The sequence below is a fragment of the Tamandua tetradactyla genome, chromosome 8, assembly GCF_023851605.1.
Source record: "Tamandua tetradactyla isolate mTamTet1 chromosome 8, mTamTet1.pri, whole genome shotgun sequence".
Classification (NCBI taxonomy): domain Eukaryota; kingdom Metazoa; phylum Chordata; class Mammalia; order Pilosa; family Myrmecophagidae; genus Tamandua; species Tamandua tetradactyla.
The window spans coordinates 16033852-16050894 of NC_135334.1; the positions used below are offsets into that span (position 1 = coordinate 16033852).

Here is a 17043-nt window from a genome sequence, read left to right on the forward strand (position 1 = left end):
GTTTTAGTTTTAGTGCCATAGTGGCCAAGTATATAATCAACAGGAGTCTTTAGAGAAGGACAATTTACCATTCTGATGGGAGGTGTCAAAACAACAAAGCAAAATTCAAATAAAAACTCCACAAAGAGACAAAGAAGACATAGTCTCCAAAAAAGAGCCAGGTAGAGTACTGCTCAGGAGAAGTGGTCAAAGGAGCCAAGTACTCCTGCCAGGAAGTTTCTTGATCAAAAGAGATGAGCAGGAAAAAAAAAGTCCTGCTCAGTAGAAGGGGCCAGGGTGGAAGGAGCCAAGAAAGGTCCCACTCAAATGGGATGAGTCTGGGAATTAATCTTCATCCTGTAAATCTCAGTATATGAAATGAATATTCTTGAAGAATCAAAATTAAGTCCCTTCTAACTCAACCTGTCTGGATAGGTCATTTAAAGAACCCAAACATATGAGGCTCAGAATGGGAATGAGGGCTTGTAATTCTGTAAGGCTTAATGCCATGCCCGGATACATCCCAGAGTACGTTGAGCAGATAATTAAAAAGTATTGGATTTCTAGGCCAGGCTGCTGATGCCCCAGCACTAGATCGATCTCCTGGCCCATCCAAGGGAGCGGTGAGGGGTGATGGGGAATGCTGAGCTATGAGGCAGGGCAGGCAGCTGAATGCCATGCCCAACTCAGCACAATATGAGGAAGAACCCAGGGTGAAGAAATGGCCTTTCTTATATGTGAAGTTTGCCTTGGTGGTGAGGTGCCACACTGCCGCGGTTCGGTGCTACCTGTCTGAGAAGGACTGGGAGATGGAAAAAGCACTGAATCCCTTCCTTGAGCCATGAGTGAATGAGAGTGCCTTGGCAAGATGACTGCAGACGCCCTCTGATCCTGAGACCTGCATTGACCTAAGCAAAGAAGATACAACCGATTCCTCTCATTGCAAAGTCAGTTCATCTGAAAATATTCCCCAAGAAGATGACAATAATTCTCTTACTGGAATATTGATGGATTGGATCTAAACAAATTGCAAGAGAGGGCAGAAAGAGTGTCTTCTTATTTAACTTTGTACAGCCCAGAAGTGATATTTCTACAGGAGGTTATTCTTCTGTACTATAGCTATCTAAAGAAAAGAACAAGAAGTTATGAGATTATTGCGGGTCATGAAGAAGGGTATTTCACAGCTATATTGTTGAAAAAATCAAGAGTGAAATTAAAAAGCCAAGAGATTATTCTTTTTCCAAGTGTCAAAATGATGAGAAATGTTTTATGTGTGCATGTAAGCATGTTGGGACATGAACTTTGCCTCATGACTTCTCATTTGGAGAGCACCCAGAGGGCACGCTAAGGACAAATCAATCAGTTAAAAGTGGTTTTAAAGAAAATACAAGGAGGTTCCAGAATCAGCTACAGTTAGATTTGCAGGAGATACAAATTCACAGGATCAAGAAGTTACCAAATGTGGTGGTTTACCCAACCATATTTTGGAGCAAGCCTGGGGCACTCCAGGGCAAGCCTGAGCACTGCCAGTATCCATGGGATCCACAGATGAACTCTAATCTTGGAATATCTGCTACTCGTAAACTTTGTTTTGATCGAATATTTTCAGAGCAGCAGCAGAAGGGGACCACATTATTCCTCGAAATCTGGACCTACTTGGGTTGGAAAAACTGGACTGTGGCAGATTTCCTAGGGATCAATGGAGTCTTCCATGCAGCTTAGATATAATATTGTGACTTGCTTTTCAAAAATAAATTTTAAATGTACTGTATAGTTTTGCTCTGGATTTTAGCAAAAATAATTTTTACCTCTCTGGAAAGGTATATTTAATATGGAGGAATTAATATACTGAATCACTGTAAAAGAAGAAAATTCTACTTTAACTTTTTTTCACGGATTTCAGAACTAAATGTTCATGTTTACTTAAACTAAAGCATGCCCATGCTCAGAATATGAGGGCTCTTCATGAAGGGCACAAAGCCTGTCACAGCTTCCAAATATGGCCATAGTGTCAGCTGCGTTCCAAGCAGGGGGCCAATATCATCTTAGTGTATACTTTATACTTGATATGTTTTTTCAGGCAGGTACCAGAATTGTAAATATCTTAAATAAGTCCACTAAATAAAAATATTTTTAATGTTATAAGAGGTTACTGAGTTCTTGGAACTGGAACTTTTAATTATATTTTGCAAATTCAGATTATCTTAAATAAGAAAGTTAAGTGGAAAACATTTATCTTACATCAGACTTCTTTTGTCAGCTGACTGTATATAGAAGCTTTATAATTTAAATTCCTTGCCTCTTTTATTCATGTTTATAGCCATCACACTAAGAGAGACAGACTTAAGCTTGATAATGTTTATAGCAGCATTGGACTGTTTTTCTAAGAAAAAAGTAAATGTGTAAAGAGAAATAGGTTTTTACTTTTCCTACTTGTAAAATTGAATTATTTTGCAAGAGGTGAATAAAAGGTAAGTTAATTGTGCCTTAAAGAAACATTTCTTTGCAGCCAAGATATGTACTTTAAATAAAGAATTGTGCTTGTTTATATGTAAAAAAAAAAGTATTGGCAAAGTCCCTTGAGGTATGGGAGAGAAAACATGAAATTATTCAATTTTACCACCAGGAAAATTCCTGATACTGTCTCAAACATAGGGACTCCTGAGTCAATTGGCAAAGCCCTTGATCTTGAGGCTTGCTCTTATGAAACTTATTTATGTAGTGAAGAAGCTAAGCCTACCTATATTTATACCTAAGAGTTACTTCCAGAGGACCTCTTTTGTTGCTCAGATGTGGCCTCTCTCTCTAAGTCCAGCTCAATAAGTGAAGTCATTTTTGTCCCCTCTAAGTGGGACATGGCATCCAGAGGTGAAAGTCTCCCTGGCAATGTGGGTTATGACTCCTAGGGATGAGCCTGGTCTTGGAATCATGGGGTTGACAAAGCCATCCTGACCAAAATGGGGAAAAGAATTTTAACACAAGAAGGTATCAGTTACTGAGAAAGTTTGAATAGAGTCAAGAGGCTATTCTGGAGGCTACTGTTATATAAGCCTCAGCTAGATGTTGCTGTTTACCATGGTTTACCACTCCTCAACCAAAACCATTCCTGCTAACCTTAAAGAACATGTAGGGCTCTAGCTGAGATTTTACAAAACTGCCATGCACTATGATCTCTTTCCAGAAACATACAACCTCCAGATGGATTCCTAGGCCTGATAAATCCTGAAATCCAGAGGGACCAGTCTCTCCAGAACATAACTAGTTGCATCCCCCTATCCCATATTATTGATGACCCCTTCCAACATGAAAAAGTTAGAATGGGCATAGCCCTAAAGATTGGGAGAAAGATCAAAGGAGAAGATTAAGTTATAATCGATAAGATAGGATTTAACAAATGAGTTTGACTGCCGAAGCATTATATTTATATTTCTTTTAGTCTCTAGTGTTTAGAGAAGCTAGAAGGAAAAACCTAAAATTGTAGAATTGTAACCACACCAAACTCTCTGTTCTATAGCCAATTGTTGCAGTGTGCTTTGAAATTCATTGCTTTTTTGTATTTATGTTATTTTTCACAAGTAAAAAACAGTGAAGTCCTTACCATGCTTCAATGGACAAACTCTCTGGAGCACTGGATTAGGAAGGAATCAGATTTCCCGTGGACCCTGACATGCATCATTCAAGAGTGCAGACAGAGGGTTCAGTGGTGTGCACCTAGGGCCCTAGGTGAGAGATCCTGGTCTCCAGTGGGGGAAAAAAATGAATCTGATCCTAACCAAGTCACAACTCCAATAATTCTCAAAGAAAAGCTGCACCAGACAGTGTTAAAGAGGGAAGGATGACTTCTTCTATAGCTACTTTGGAGAGAGGGCAGAACTCTACTCCAATGCAGGCAGGGGCTTGGTGAGATTTAGAATTGCGATAAGGACAGTGGGAGAGCACCAGGACACTGTCTAGGGGAAGAGAGAGGGAGTTTTTGGGTAAATTTGATTATTTCGAATACCCTGTGTCTAAATTTATCTTTTTCCTTTTTTCCCCCTGAAATCAAAGTTTTTCACTCTGTGGTCCCATAGGTACAAGATTAGTTTCCAGGTACTTAAGGTGGGTGAGGGGGCTGGTAGGAGCATATGAGGAGCAAGACCAGAAGCTTGACAAAAACAAAGAAAAACATTTTGGTTACCATTAATTTAGACTATTATAAATACATGTTTCAACCAGTCAAGTTTTCATAACTGCTTTTCACGGCTAACACACATACCATAATTTAACCATTTTTGTTCTCCAAAAGATTTCTTACAGTATTTAGTTAAGGATTTGGTGTCCATAGATCTCTTTCTTGCTTTTGTGGCCTCTCCACTCTGTCCTAGTTTATTATCATTCTGGCAATCATTCTCTCCTTCGATTTATCTCTTCTACTCTTCAGGCCCACCCAGAGTGTTTTAACTTGGAAATAAAAATTAATTTCCAAGATCAGCAGTTGATTTTAAAAGTTACTGAAATATGATTTACATATAGTGAAATCCATAGATCCTAATGTACAGTGTAATGCTTTATTAAATGCATATATCCTCAACACATACCCCTATGGAGATATAACAGATCATTTTCTTATGATCACTCTTAGTCAACCCCTGCTTACCTCCCTACAGGCATCCACTGTTCTAATATCTATCATAAGATACTGTTATTGCATTTTCCAGAACCTCATGTAAATGAAACCATACAATATCTACTCTTCATCTGGCTTTTCTCACTCAATGTGTTTTTAAGATTCAGCAATGTTGTATGTGTCAGCAGTTCATTTATTAGGGTTATTGCATGATAGTTTAGTACATGAGTATACAAATTCTGGTTCTTCCAATTATTAACTGTGCAACCTGGGGAAGTTATTTAAACTCTCTCAATCTTTATATGAAGATACTAAACCCTTCTCTAAAGATTTCACTTGGTTCTCTAGAAGATTAAAACGAATCATGCTTGCCAAAACATTTTCCAAATTTAAAGTGTCATACAAGGTTAAAGTACAGTAAGTAGTTATGTTTACTCACAGAAGCCAATCCTTTCGGTGGTGAGATCATTCTGAGATCATGTTAAGCTCTAATTGGCTTTTTCACTAATTGTATAATGCACAGAGACTTGAATCTTGAGAGATTTGAAATCTCTTGGGAATTAGTTTCTGTATATTTCTAACTCCCATCTCAACAATTCAAAATAAGGTTAGAACCCCAGTTTTTGGAGGTAAGTGTCTTAAAGTAAGTTGATATGAACTTCTCAGTAGGTCACACCAAGAAGCTCTAAGTGATGTTTCAGAAGATTTTCTTTAAGTGTTCTAATTAATCATTTACTCTTCAAGATATTAGATCAGTGATATCAAATACTTGCATAACTCTTAATATGGACCATTTTTTAAAACTTCTATTAACTAATTTTATCTTAAAAAATATCCTATGAGGTAGGTTTTACAAATGAGGACATTGAATCATTGGCAACATAATTTACTTAAGGTTACACAAATGGTAAGTAGGAAAGTCAGGATTTGATATACCAGTTCCAGTAAGGAAGATCTCATCACTGTGTGATGCTGGAGAGGCAAAACGACTTTTCTTATTAGAGGGATTACAATTGTATTTATTTGTTTTTAAGTGACTAAAGCAAAGAACTTCTCTGAAAAACATTGCCTGGGAAAAAGTAATCCTGAATTTTACTTTAACTCTTTTGTTTACTTCTGTCTGTATGTATACTGGATGAACTTACTTTCCTTGATTTGATTTCCTGTCCTCTGAGTAAAGCAGAGGTTTCTATATTTCCTACCATAACCATCAGTGAAACCAAGCAAACACTGAAATGCCCAGCACTGAGTTCTTCACACTCATTGTCAAAGCTTAAGAAGTTCTTGAGCATAGATGTGGAATGGTCAAGAATGCTCAGTTATGCTGACAGCATTTAATGACCTCATCTGCATGTTGCTCCCAGTTCTTGTTGGAGCAAGTTATGCAACAGCTGTTCCTGAGAGGGCAGAAACAGAGTTGACATCGTTGCCAGGGCAGCAGCTGCTAATGGATGATTTTAAAATTAAAATGATAATGTCCAATTATTTATAGCTTTCAACATGCACCCAACTCTTGATAGTTCTTCCCAAGTGACTACAGGGACCTCAAAAATCTCCTGACCTCTGTGTTTCTTGAATTATAAATTCTTAACTGTTTTTCTCCTCTCTATCAACACTGCTTTGTCTTGCTCTTGTGTAACATAGACTCATATTTGTTCTCATCTGTGTCCCTTGAGTAAGGTGCCTTCTAATTTGGGGAGCTCTGGCATTAACCAGATAAAGTAGACACAAAATAGTTTATAAATGGAAAAAAAATTTAAGTAGAAACTGATAGTTACATAGTGGCTAACAGTTTGCAAAGCTTCATCAGGATCATCTTATCTTCACAACTATTCTTTCTATGGATGATTAAATAAAAAGACCCAGAGAGGGTACATAGATGGCTTGCTCTGATTATGCAGGCTGTACACTAAAATAGTGGATTCTTGCTTTTAGCTCTTGTCTTTTGGCTCCAAACAGAATACTTTTTCTTATAGGTTATGATACAATCTTAGGGGAGAAGATTTGAAATTAACAATTTTTATAATTAAATTATAAATTAACATCTGTTAATAATGCAGGTGTTTTCTGGCATTTGCTTTGGATAAAGTAACAAGTGCAGGTATATCTCCTTTCCATCATGTTCTAATCTCATAAAAATTAAGCCTCATTTTCTATCAAAAAGAACTTTCTGAATTATAGTTTTTTTAGCAAAAGTACCAGCTTTATCGTAGCCCAAGGGGACAGCTGCATTTCCAAGGGTATTTGAGATTCTGATGTCTCATCTATTTATTATTGCCACCTGGATGAATTTACATTCTAGAAATGAGAAGAATAGGGTTCTCCATTAACTATAGCTCTATCTTCTAGAGCTGACAATAGATTAGGTAAGCTTTATTAAATATCATCTTTCTAGGAAGAGAAAATAAGAGACCAATACCTTCCCTAAGATATTCCTATGAATGTCTTAGATTTAGATTTCCCTGTTAAATAAAAGAAGCAAAATCCTAGAATTTTAATTATTTAATTTTAATTAAATACCCATACACACCCCACCATTTAAATTTTGGATGTTTTATGGAAATTCCATGAAAGATCTGGTGGGCAATGTATTTATGTCCTTGAAAGGTAATGATATAAGCAACCAGCTCCTTTTGTTAGATATCCATTTATGCCTCCCAAAGATTAGAATTGGCACTTTTCTGCCTTACACCCTGGATGCGTTAAAGCAGTAGCATTGTAGGTCACCAGCCATGAGAGAGCAAAACTGGAAGTGAAATAAAGCAGTATCTTTTTCTCTTCCCACACAAAAAATATGAGCTTGGAAAATAGCACACACTTAACTTATACTTTGATTTGATCAACAAGCATTTTGTTTGTAGTGAAATTTGATGCATTAAATGTCTTTTATTATTGTTTAACTTTAAAGTACCTCATTTTCTGAATTAGTTTGATAAGAAATTAAAAAAATGCATTTCACACTTCCCTGCCTTTTTGAATAGATGTTGAAAATAAATGAACGTCCTTTTGATGATACAAGGCAATCATTTTTATAGACAAGGGCTATTTTGTGCGTGCTTTCTTACAAATATTTTGGAGTCCTAGGTAACTATGCAAATTGGAGATATTTTTACTGGCTTTTATAGTTGTTTGTAGCCTTTTAATTGCAGTTAGAATATCTACTGCATTTCTTGCTATTATCAGCTTTCTTGAAGAACTTTTTCATGTCCTCCCTACCACTGAAATTTTCTGCTTTTATTCTGATCACTTCCAGGCTTGTTAAAATTATTTTCTTAAAGGAAATTGAAGACATGGCTATAAGACAGGACCACTGTGAACTGATAATTTAACAAACATAAACAGACATTGTGATATTTATATTGAATTTTTAAAATCATTTTTACTTATACTCAGGTTCTTGGTTACACTGAAGATTTTAATTTACTACATAAATATCTCAAGATAAGTGAGGCATTACTGCATATGTGTTACTTTCCTCAATTTATTGAGCTCTTTCAAAGCATAATATAATGAATTTTGCTTACTCTGGCAGATCAGTAAATTTAGTTTCGAAGTCAGCAGAAGCATCATTGATGTTCTTTAATGCTGACTCAGGCAACTCTTCTCATTGGCAATGATTTTGCTATTATTCACAATCATAAAAGGAAATGTACAATCAGCTTATGTGTGAGCCTTTCAAAGAGTCATGATAGGCAATACATTGATCTCAACGAAGACTGTCCAATTTCTCCATCCCCTTTTCCAAATACCTGCACTTGTTTCAATGTCTCTTCATGCTGAGTTTGTACAGTGTATTGTCTTCAGTAAAAGAAACAAAAATATCAAACCTAAGTGTGATTCCCATGGCTTGTTGAAAACATTCAGAGCATATATCAGACTATGGTCCACTTTATCTTTCATTAATAATTTGGCAACTTAGAGTTGCATTCTGGCAATTCTGACTCTATATTTCTTTAGAGTACTCCTTAATTCCATGAGTTCAGTCATAAGGCTTTCTTCTCATGTGTTCTTTGAGATAACAACATCCTACCTTATTTAGCTTTTAAATCAGTGCATCAGCTGAGCCTCTTACGATGCTGTGGAAAGTATATAGAAGAAAAGTTATTGCAATAAATTATCAGCATTTTTTGTTCATGACCATAAAAAATGATCAGTGGTTGAGAAATAAAAGCAAACTATTACTCTATGTATGGATGTTTTCTCCATTGATATTTTCTCTCATTTTTAGGAAATAGAATTTAAAGTCACATCACCCTTCATGATTCAAATATTGAAAATATTCTCTCTTAAATGTATTATTCAAGAGAACCCAATGAAAAATTATCAAACTTGATTCCTTAGGTATTACTCAATGTTTCAGCCAAAAATTTCAAACACTTTCCCTTGAATTCTGTTTGGACATCAGAGGAAACTTGAATCAGGACCAGAGAAATCCTCCACTCCTGATTAAGGAACTTTGAGAGAGAAAGGTCAGTGAGAGTTTGATCCAAATTTTGACAGCAGGGAAAGAGTAGGGAGGGAAGCACTGATTTGTTTATGGTTCATGTATCACCTAAAAGGCAACCCTGCTTCTTTGCTTTTTCTGGGACAGGAGAGGTATAAACACTCCAAGAATAGCCTTTATTGGCATATTATCTGCCAACCGCATCCACACTGAAAAGAAGAATACTCTGGCCCACTGTCCTTTACTATCTAGACAACAGAAAAGGGACACTGAGAATATGAATTAATTAAAACATTTCTATAATTTATTTTCTTTCACAAATTCTATAGAATTATTCTATGTTTATAAGAGCCCAGTTTTAGAGAATATTGATTTACATTGACTCATGTAAATTGCTTGGGAAATTGAGACAGACTACTTTTATTATATCATAACATTTAGAGTAGAAGCCATGTTGGAATAAAGATAGCTGTTGGACCTGGGGAACTAAAATATGGGTTCAAGTCTAAAAGTTCTAAGGGTATGTGCCTAGAGAAAATGGGTAAGTAGTCTTCTTTTATAGGATATCAGAGAAAAATTAATTAGTTCTAGAAAGTTTGTGCTTTATCCCAAAGTGAGATGCATAAACCTGGGAACAAAATAAAAGGACTCTGAGGTTCTGACTTAAAGGGGAGATCTGGACAGTATTGGATGGAGCCAAGGCTCTGGGCTGGGCTCAGGGTATTTGTCATTAAGCTTTTATGGGGCCACAGGAAAGTATTGAGGCACAGTGCAGATGAGGCTATCAGGGACTGAAGCAGCTGAGACAGAGTATGTCCTTCTGCCTTGGAATCAGAAAATAACTCCAATATCCTTCTTTTCTCTTCTTCCTTGCTACAGATAATATCTTTCAAGAAATGACTACTTCAAACCATTCTTTAGTAACTGTGTTTATCCTTAAAGGGTTAACCAAGTGGCCAGAGCTCCAGCTGCCCCTCTTCCTCCTGTTCCTTGGAATCTATGTGGTCACAGTGGTGGGGAACCTGGGCATGATCCTCTTGATTTCTGTCAGTTCTCAACTTCACTCCCCAATGTATTATTTTCTCAGTCATTTGTCATTCATTGATCTCTGTTACTCCACTGTCATAACTCCTAAGATGCTGGTGAATTTTGTGTCAGAGAGGAACGTTATCTCCTTTCTGGAGTGCTTAACTCAGCTTTATTTCTTCCTTATTTTTGTAATTGCGGAAGGCTACCTTCTGATGGCCATGGCATATGACCGCTATGTAGCCATCTGTAGACCCCTGCTTTACAATATCATCATGTCCCATAGGGTCTGTTCTGTAATGATGGCTGTGGTATATTCACTGGGTTTGTTTGGGGCCACAGTCCATACTACATTCATGTCAATGTTGTCCTTCTGTGGGTCTCATATTATCAGTCATTATTTTTGTGATATTCTCCCCCTGTTGGCTCTTTCTTGCTCCAGTACCCACATCAATGAGATACTGCTATTTATTATTGGAGGAGTTAATACCTTAGCACCTACCCTGGCTGTCTTCATCTCTTACGCTTTCATCCTCTCCAGTATCCTTCGTATTCGTTCCACTGAGGGACGGTCCAAAGCCTTTGGCACTTGCAGCTCCCATCTCATGGCTGTGGGAATCTTTTTTGGGTCTATAACATTCATGTATTTCAAGTCCCCTTCTAGTAACAGTATGGAGCAGGAGAAGGTGTCCTCAGTGTTCTACACCACAGTGATCCCCATGCTGAATCCCCTGATCTACAGTCTGAGGAACAAGGATGTGAAGAACACACTGAGGAAGGTGGTCAGGGGATCATAGTCCTTCTGGCCATGGGAATTCTCCTAGTGAGCAGGAGAAACTGAGCAGCCTACGAGTGGCCAGGGGCTCTGTGCAAATTTCCTTCTCTCTTCCAGAGGAATTCATCATTACTTATAAAATTCTATATATAATTTATCCTTGAGAATTATTGAGACTTTTTTTTGCATTATCAGACACTAAAAATTTCTGAGATTCAATATACTCTTTGGGAATATTTTACGTATTAGAGAAACAGGATTTACCAATAAAAAGAGGGAAAATAAACGTAGACATAATATAGTGAGTATATTAACTTTGAAAAATGCACTGAAAAAGTATAGAGTGATTAAAGGGTTGTGTTTGAGAACATATGATGTTAATTGGGTCAAAATCTGGAGGTTGAGAATAGAAGGGTCTTTCACCTTTTTGAGAGATGTTTTTCAGCCCTAAAGCCTTCAGGATATTGAGATGGAGCCAAAGGGTGGGGGTGAGGATGGTTTAGTAGTTAATAATAAGGAAAAACTTGCAGATAACATTGGTTTATGTGTGTGTATTTGTGGGAAAGCTGGTATTTATGAAATAGTAAAACAGCAGAAGAGTGTAGGAGGGCAGCTGCTTCCAATTACGTTCTTAGCATTTTAGAAACTCAGAAATGAGGAGCAAAAAGCACCAAACAACCTAAAACATCAAACAAATAAAGGCAAGAAAGAGTGTAGGAAATAGCTGAGGAGAAAGGAAGGGTGTGGTGCATCAGAAGTCCTATTGAGCTGTATCAGAGAGGAAGGGCTAGTAGACCGTGATATCTAGAGTGATAATATTGATGTACCTGTGAGTAACTCTCAAGGAGTATGACAGTGCAGCACTGCATGTGTGTGTGTATGTGTCTCTGTACTCTAAGGAGAGAGTGGAGGAGTGAGCAGATGAGAGAAAGAACTAAGATTAAGGTGAACTTTAGGGTAACAGTTGGCTGAGACATAGGCAGGCTCTACAAACACCATAAACGCCTTCTGTAAAGATCAGTAATAACTGTCCTGAAGTCCCACATTGCCTCCGTGGTGACTGTCCAGCCCAAAGTCTAGTAGTGCATGGCTCCAATCAATCTGGTAGTTGAATTTATTCCATTATTTTGTATCAGAATAATCATTTTAATGATGCTAATTGTTTTATTTACCCCTGAATTCTATAGCTTTTTCTGGCCTATTGTGGGCACACTGCAACTTTTGAATACTCCTTAATTTTTCCTATAACTACCATTTCTGTTTGGTACAGGGATCCAATTCTTTCAGAGAACAGAAACACAATCCTGCTGTTGGTTCCCCATGCTGAGACATTAATCCAAGCATCTAATAGACAGGTAGTCTACTCTGTTAGAGTTATGGGTATGAGGTAACTGGGAATCAAGATATGTGGTTTAGTAATTCTTGTTTTTGTTAATTACTTGACAAGGATATTGAAGTTTTAATCACTTTATAGATGTTGTAAAGATGCAAAAGTATTTAATATGGTGGATGATAGAATCATGATACACAATGATCTCTAGAGGCTGGAGATTTTAAATCAATGAGCTTAAAATTCACATGGATAACGTTAAGTTCTATACTTCTGGACAGAAAAAGTAGGAAGTGAGAGACAGTGCAGGGAATCAAAGGTTTTTGTTTCATTTATGATAAAACAGTCAATATAAGTAAAGACTATAGCTACCTTAAAAGTTAATTACCTTGCCTGCATTAACTACTTTTAGAATTTAGAATGTGAAAAATTCTAGTCATCATTCACAATATATTGTTTAGACAACTTCCATTTGAATATAACATATTTAGCGGATACTGCTTTTCAATGGGAAATTGGCATTTTAAAGTGTATTCAGAGGAGTCTGTCTGTGATGGAGAAGGCATTTTCCTTCTTCATCTTCAAAGGTCACTGGCTGGTGGACTCCCTGCTTCTCGAGGCTATGTTGTTCTGCTCTCTCAGAATCTCCCACATTCTCCAAAATGTTTCCTCTTTTGTAGGATTCCAGTAAACTAATCTAGACCCACCTGAATGCATGGAGACACATCTTTACCTAATCCAGTTTAACAACCACTCTTGATTGAGGCACATCTCTGGGAAATGATCTAATTACAGTTTCAAACATACAGTACTGAATAGGGATTAGAAGAAACAGCTGCCTTTACAAAGTTGAATTAGGATTAAAACATGGCTTTTCTAGGGTACACACTGCTTTTCAAACTGGCACAGCCTCCTTCATATACACAATTTACCCTAATATTAACACTTTGCACTAGTATGGTACCTTGTTGCAATTGATGAAAAAATATTGTACTATTTGCAAGAATCTATAATTTACATTAGGATTCACTGTTTATATTGTATAATCCTATTTAGAAAAAAAACTGTTCTGGTAGCATATATACAACCTAAAATTTCCCATTAGCCCCAAAAGTATATAATTCAGTCATGTTAATTACATTCACAATGTTGTACTACTATCAATACCCCATCTGTTGCCAAAATTTTTCATCATCCCAAATAGAAACTCTGTACCAAATAAGCATTAACTGCCCTTTCCTTGTCCCCATCCCAGCCCCTGGGGAGCTGTATTTCACTTTCACAATCTATGAATTTGCATAATTATTTAATATCAGTTATATAATACAATATTTGTCCTTTTGTGTCTGGTTGCTTTTATTCAATATGATGTCTTCAGGGTTCATCCTTGTTGTTGCTTGTATCAGAACTTTATTCCTTTTTACAACAGAATAATATTTTACTGTATGTATAAACCGCATTCTGTTGGTTCATTTAGCTATTATGAATAATGCAACTATGAACGATGGCATACAAATAATATGTCTGTGTCCCTGCTTTCAATTCGTTTGGATATATAACCAAGAAGTTGGATTGCTAGATCTTATGATAATTCTATTCTTAACTTTCTGGGGAACCACAAAACTGTTTCCCTCAGTGGCTGCACCATTTCACATTCTCACCAACAATGAACGAGTGTTCCTCCTTCTCTGCATGGTCTTCAACACTTGTTATTTTCTGTTTTGTTTTCTTTTTTTTTCCAGTAGTAGCCATTTGATTGGTATTTCCTTAATGGCTAATGTTATTGAGCATCTTTTCATTTGCTTATTGTTTGTTTGTATATCTTTTTTAGATAAATATCTATTCAGGTCTCTGCCCATTTTAAAATTAGGTTGTTTGCCTTTTTGTTATTAAGCTGTAAAATATTAAACCCTTACCAGATATTTGGTTTCTAGATAGTTTCTCCCATTGCATAGGTTGTCTTTTTACTTTTATGATGAAGTCTTTTATGCACAAAAGTTTTTAATTTTTGAAGTCTCATTTATCTTTTCTTTCTTTTGTTGCTTGTGCTTATGATGTAAAGTCCAAGAAACCATGACCCAAGAAAACGTTCTGAGAATGCTTCCCTCTGTTTTATTTTAGAACTTTTATAGTTTTCTGGTTAATGTTTGTATATGGGATGAGGTAGGGGTGAACTTTCATTTTTCTGTGTATGAATATCCAGTATCCCCAGTGCCATTTGTTGAAAAGAGTAACGATTCCCCATTAAATGAGCATGGCAGCATGGTCAAAAATCAATTGGCCGTGAATGTGAGGGTTTATTTTATTTTTTATTTCCCTGATCATTATAGCATAACTTAGTAGAAAGTTTTTGGATTTCTGATTGGAAAGCTTTCTGGTTTTGATGGCTTATTTGCTCTGTAAGTAATTTGTAATTTTATTGAATTGTAATCAGTGCATATTATTTAAAATGCTTGAACTTATTGAACTTACTGATGTTATTTATTCAGTTTTGGAAAATACCATTGGATGTTTGAGGTTTGTGTTCTAACATCACAGTGTGGAATTCTATACTTATATCAATAATTCCCTTATTTATTATGCTATTTATGGCTTCTATTTCCTTATTTATATATTGTCCAAATGATGTGTCTTATATGGAAAGTTGTGCATTAAAATTTTTAATAATATTTTATTTCAATTTGTTTTCTTGCATATTAAATATGCTTTATAATGGTGGCTAATCTCTTATTTGGTGTACAAAGTTTTTTAGCCATATCTTTACCATGAATTTCAGTTCTAGCATTAAAATATGTCCATCTTTGGTGTGCTTTTCTTTCTTTTTAATTTTTTTTTTTGGCTTAATTCCTACCTGCACTCTATCTGTTATCCAGAATGCTATCCCTGCTTTCTACTTTTCTGTGTCTTTTTTATAGCTTTATCCATCCTTTTTCATTTAACCCTTTTTGAAACACATGTACCTAGTGTTAAGTTGGATATCTTTGTTTCTTAGACATATGATTTAAGGTCATTCATATTTATTGATGACTGGTATGTTTGCTTCAACTCTGTCTTATGTTGTAAAATTATTTGTATTTTCTTATATTTGGCATATTTCTCTCTCAAGAAGAACTGCACTCTTTAATTTAAAAATTAGTGCTTACGCGTTTTTGCATTTTTGTATAATAGGTTACTTTTATTCTTATACTTTTTAATTGTTCCTAGCCTCTTGTTCTCTTGTGTGCACTCTGGTTTATCATTTATTGGTAACCCTTACTCAATTTGTATAATGGCCAATGAGCTAATTTAATTCTACTTTTCCTCTTTTTTCTCTCCCTACTCTTTCCTTCAATAGTTTTATTATTTCTGTTTTGTCAAACTTATTTTGTTTTTACATTAGTCCTTCACTCTCATCTCTACCATTGTTATATTCAGGGAAGTATCTTTATATATTTTATGCACTTTTTGGTCCAAGGGAGAACATTGATTCTTTTCTTTATCCCTTGATTCCCACCCTGAACACACTCTGTGGGTCAGATTAAGCTTCAACAGAGTGTTTGAATAAAGCTGGGAGAACAGTTCCCTAGTACTAAGACCCTCTGACATTGAGACCAGATTTCTTCTGCAACATGAAGACCTATGAAATTAATTTAAAAGTTGTGCAATCATTCGGGATTCTTAGAGGATTGCCTGAGAAAAATCACGAATAGAAATAATTCTGAAACTCTATTAGTCATAAAACCACAAAATGTTACTCTAGCTCTTTCAGGATGTAAGTACAAATGCCTAGAAGGAGGCTACACACAAAGTCTGAATTAACATTAGTGTCTGTCATTCTGTAAAAGTGCTTTTATTTTATTTCATATTCTATACCTCAGAGGCTCATTAAAGTCATTTGTAGCCTCTGAATATCTGCATTTACAAGTAGCAGAACCAAAGCCAGCCATAATGATATCACTTCTTTATGTTCATGTAAGTTTACTTCCTTAGTTTGAATGGAACTAGAGCCTTTTCCACATTTTCTGAAATTCTCCATTTTAGTCAGATAGTGTCTAGGCTTGAGAAGAGCAGGAATAAGTCTTACATGTTGTAAGCTATCTACACATCTATCTCTACCACTACTAACATGGAGTCTAATTTTTCCCACAAAGATATCTTGCATGAGTGATAAAAGAGAAGACATATGAATAAAAGAATATGAATTATTCATAGTTTGGTATTCATAGTTCTATAGCTGTGAGTGGGGTAGATTGCAGAGTTTATTAATCTCTCATTTTGTATAATTCTCATAATTTAGAAAACACTTTTTATTATATATTATCTAATTTTATGACTTCCTTATGAAGTAATTGGGATGAAAATTATAAGCTCTATTTTACAGATGAGACAATCAAATGTCAACAAATTTAAAGTTATGTAAGCACAGATAATAAATGTCAAACCAGGACTTGAATCTGTGTATCCTAAGTGCCCATTCAGGCCTCTTTCCACTTCTTCAATATGAACATTCCTGGCATGAAATCCAAAGAATTATTAAACTGACTTCTTTGAACATTCTGAGAATGTTCTTCTGACTGTGGTGAAGTTTTCCTTATGATAAAAGTTATAGTTCTAAGACATTTGGAGAACAATTTACTTGAATCCTATTACTTCATAATCAAAGAAGCTGAGTCTCAGAGAGTTTCAGTGACTTCCATGTCCATGTCTAAGCATCTGGTCTCCTTGTCATCACTCCAAGCATCTCCAAACACCCATGTCTCTGTTAGTTTTGAAGCACCTGTTCTCCATGCATCTGCATCTGTGTCAGCTCTAGCTTTTTCCTAAAATGATTCCCCTTCAAAAGACCCCAGTAAGCAACCTCAACTTAAATGGGTGGAGCTGCATCTCCATTGAAACACAAATGG

At 36.0% G+C, this 17043-nt stretch overlaps 1 protein-coding gene and 1 pseudogene across 1 annotated transcript; both read left to right on the top strand.

Moving 5' to 3' along the window:
- The first annotated feature begins 656 nt into the window (after nucleotides 1–656).
- On the top strand, nucleotides 657–1715 carry LOC143645013 (tyrosyl-DNA phosphodiesterase 2 pseudogene; annotated as a pseudogene).
- An 8210-nt stretch (nucleotides 1716–9925) lies between these two features.
- LOC143645014 (olfactory receptor 8D2-like) lies at nucleotides 9926–10852 on the top strand. The gene has a single exon (XM_077114677.1). The coding sequence runs from the start codon at nucleotides 9926–9928 to the stop codon at nucleotides 10850–10852; it is 927 nt and encodes a 308-aa protein (XP_076970792.1).
- The last annotated feature ends 6191 nt before the right edge of the window (nucleotides 10853–17043 follow it).

What these genes read in the sequence shown, in the direction of transcription:
- LOC143645014 (XM_077114677.1), top strand. Translation starts at nt 9,926, where the DNA reads ATGACTACTTCAAACCATTCTTTAGTAACTGTGTTTATCCTTAAAGGG.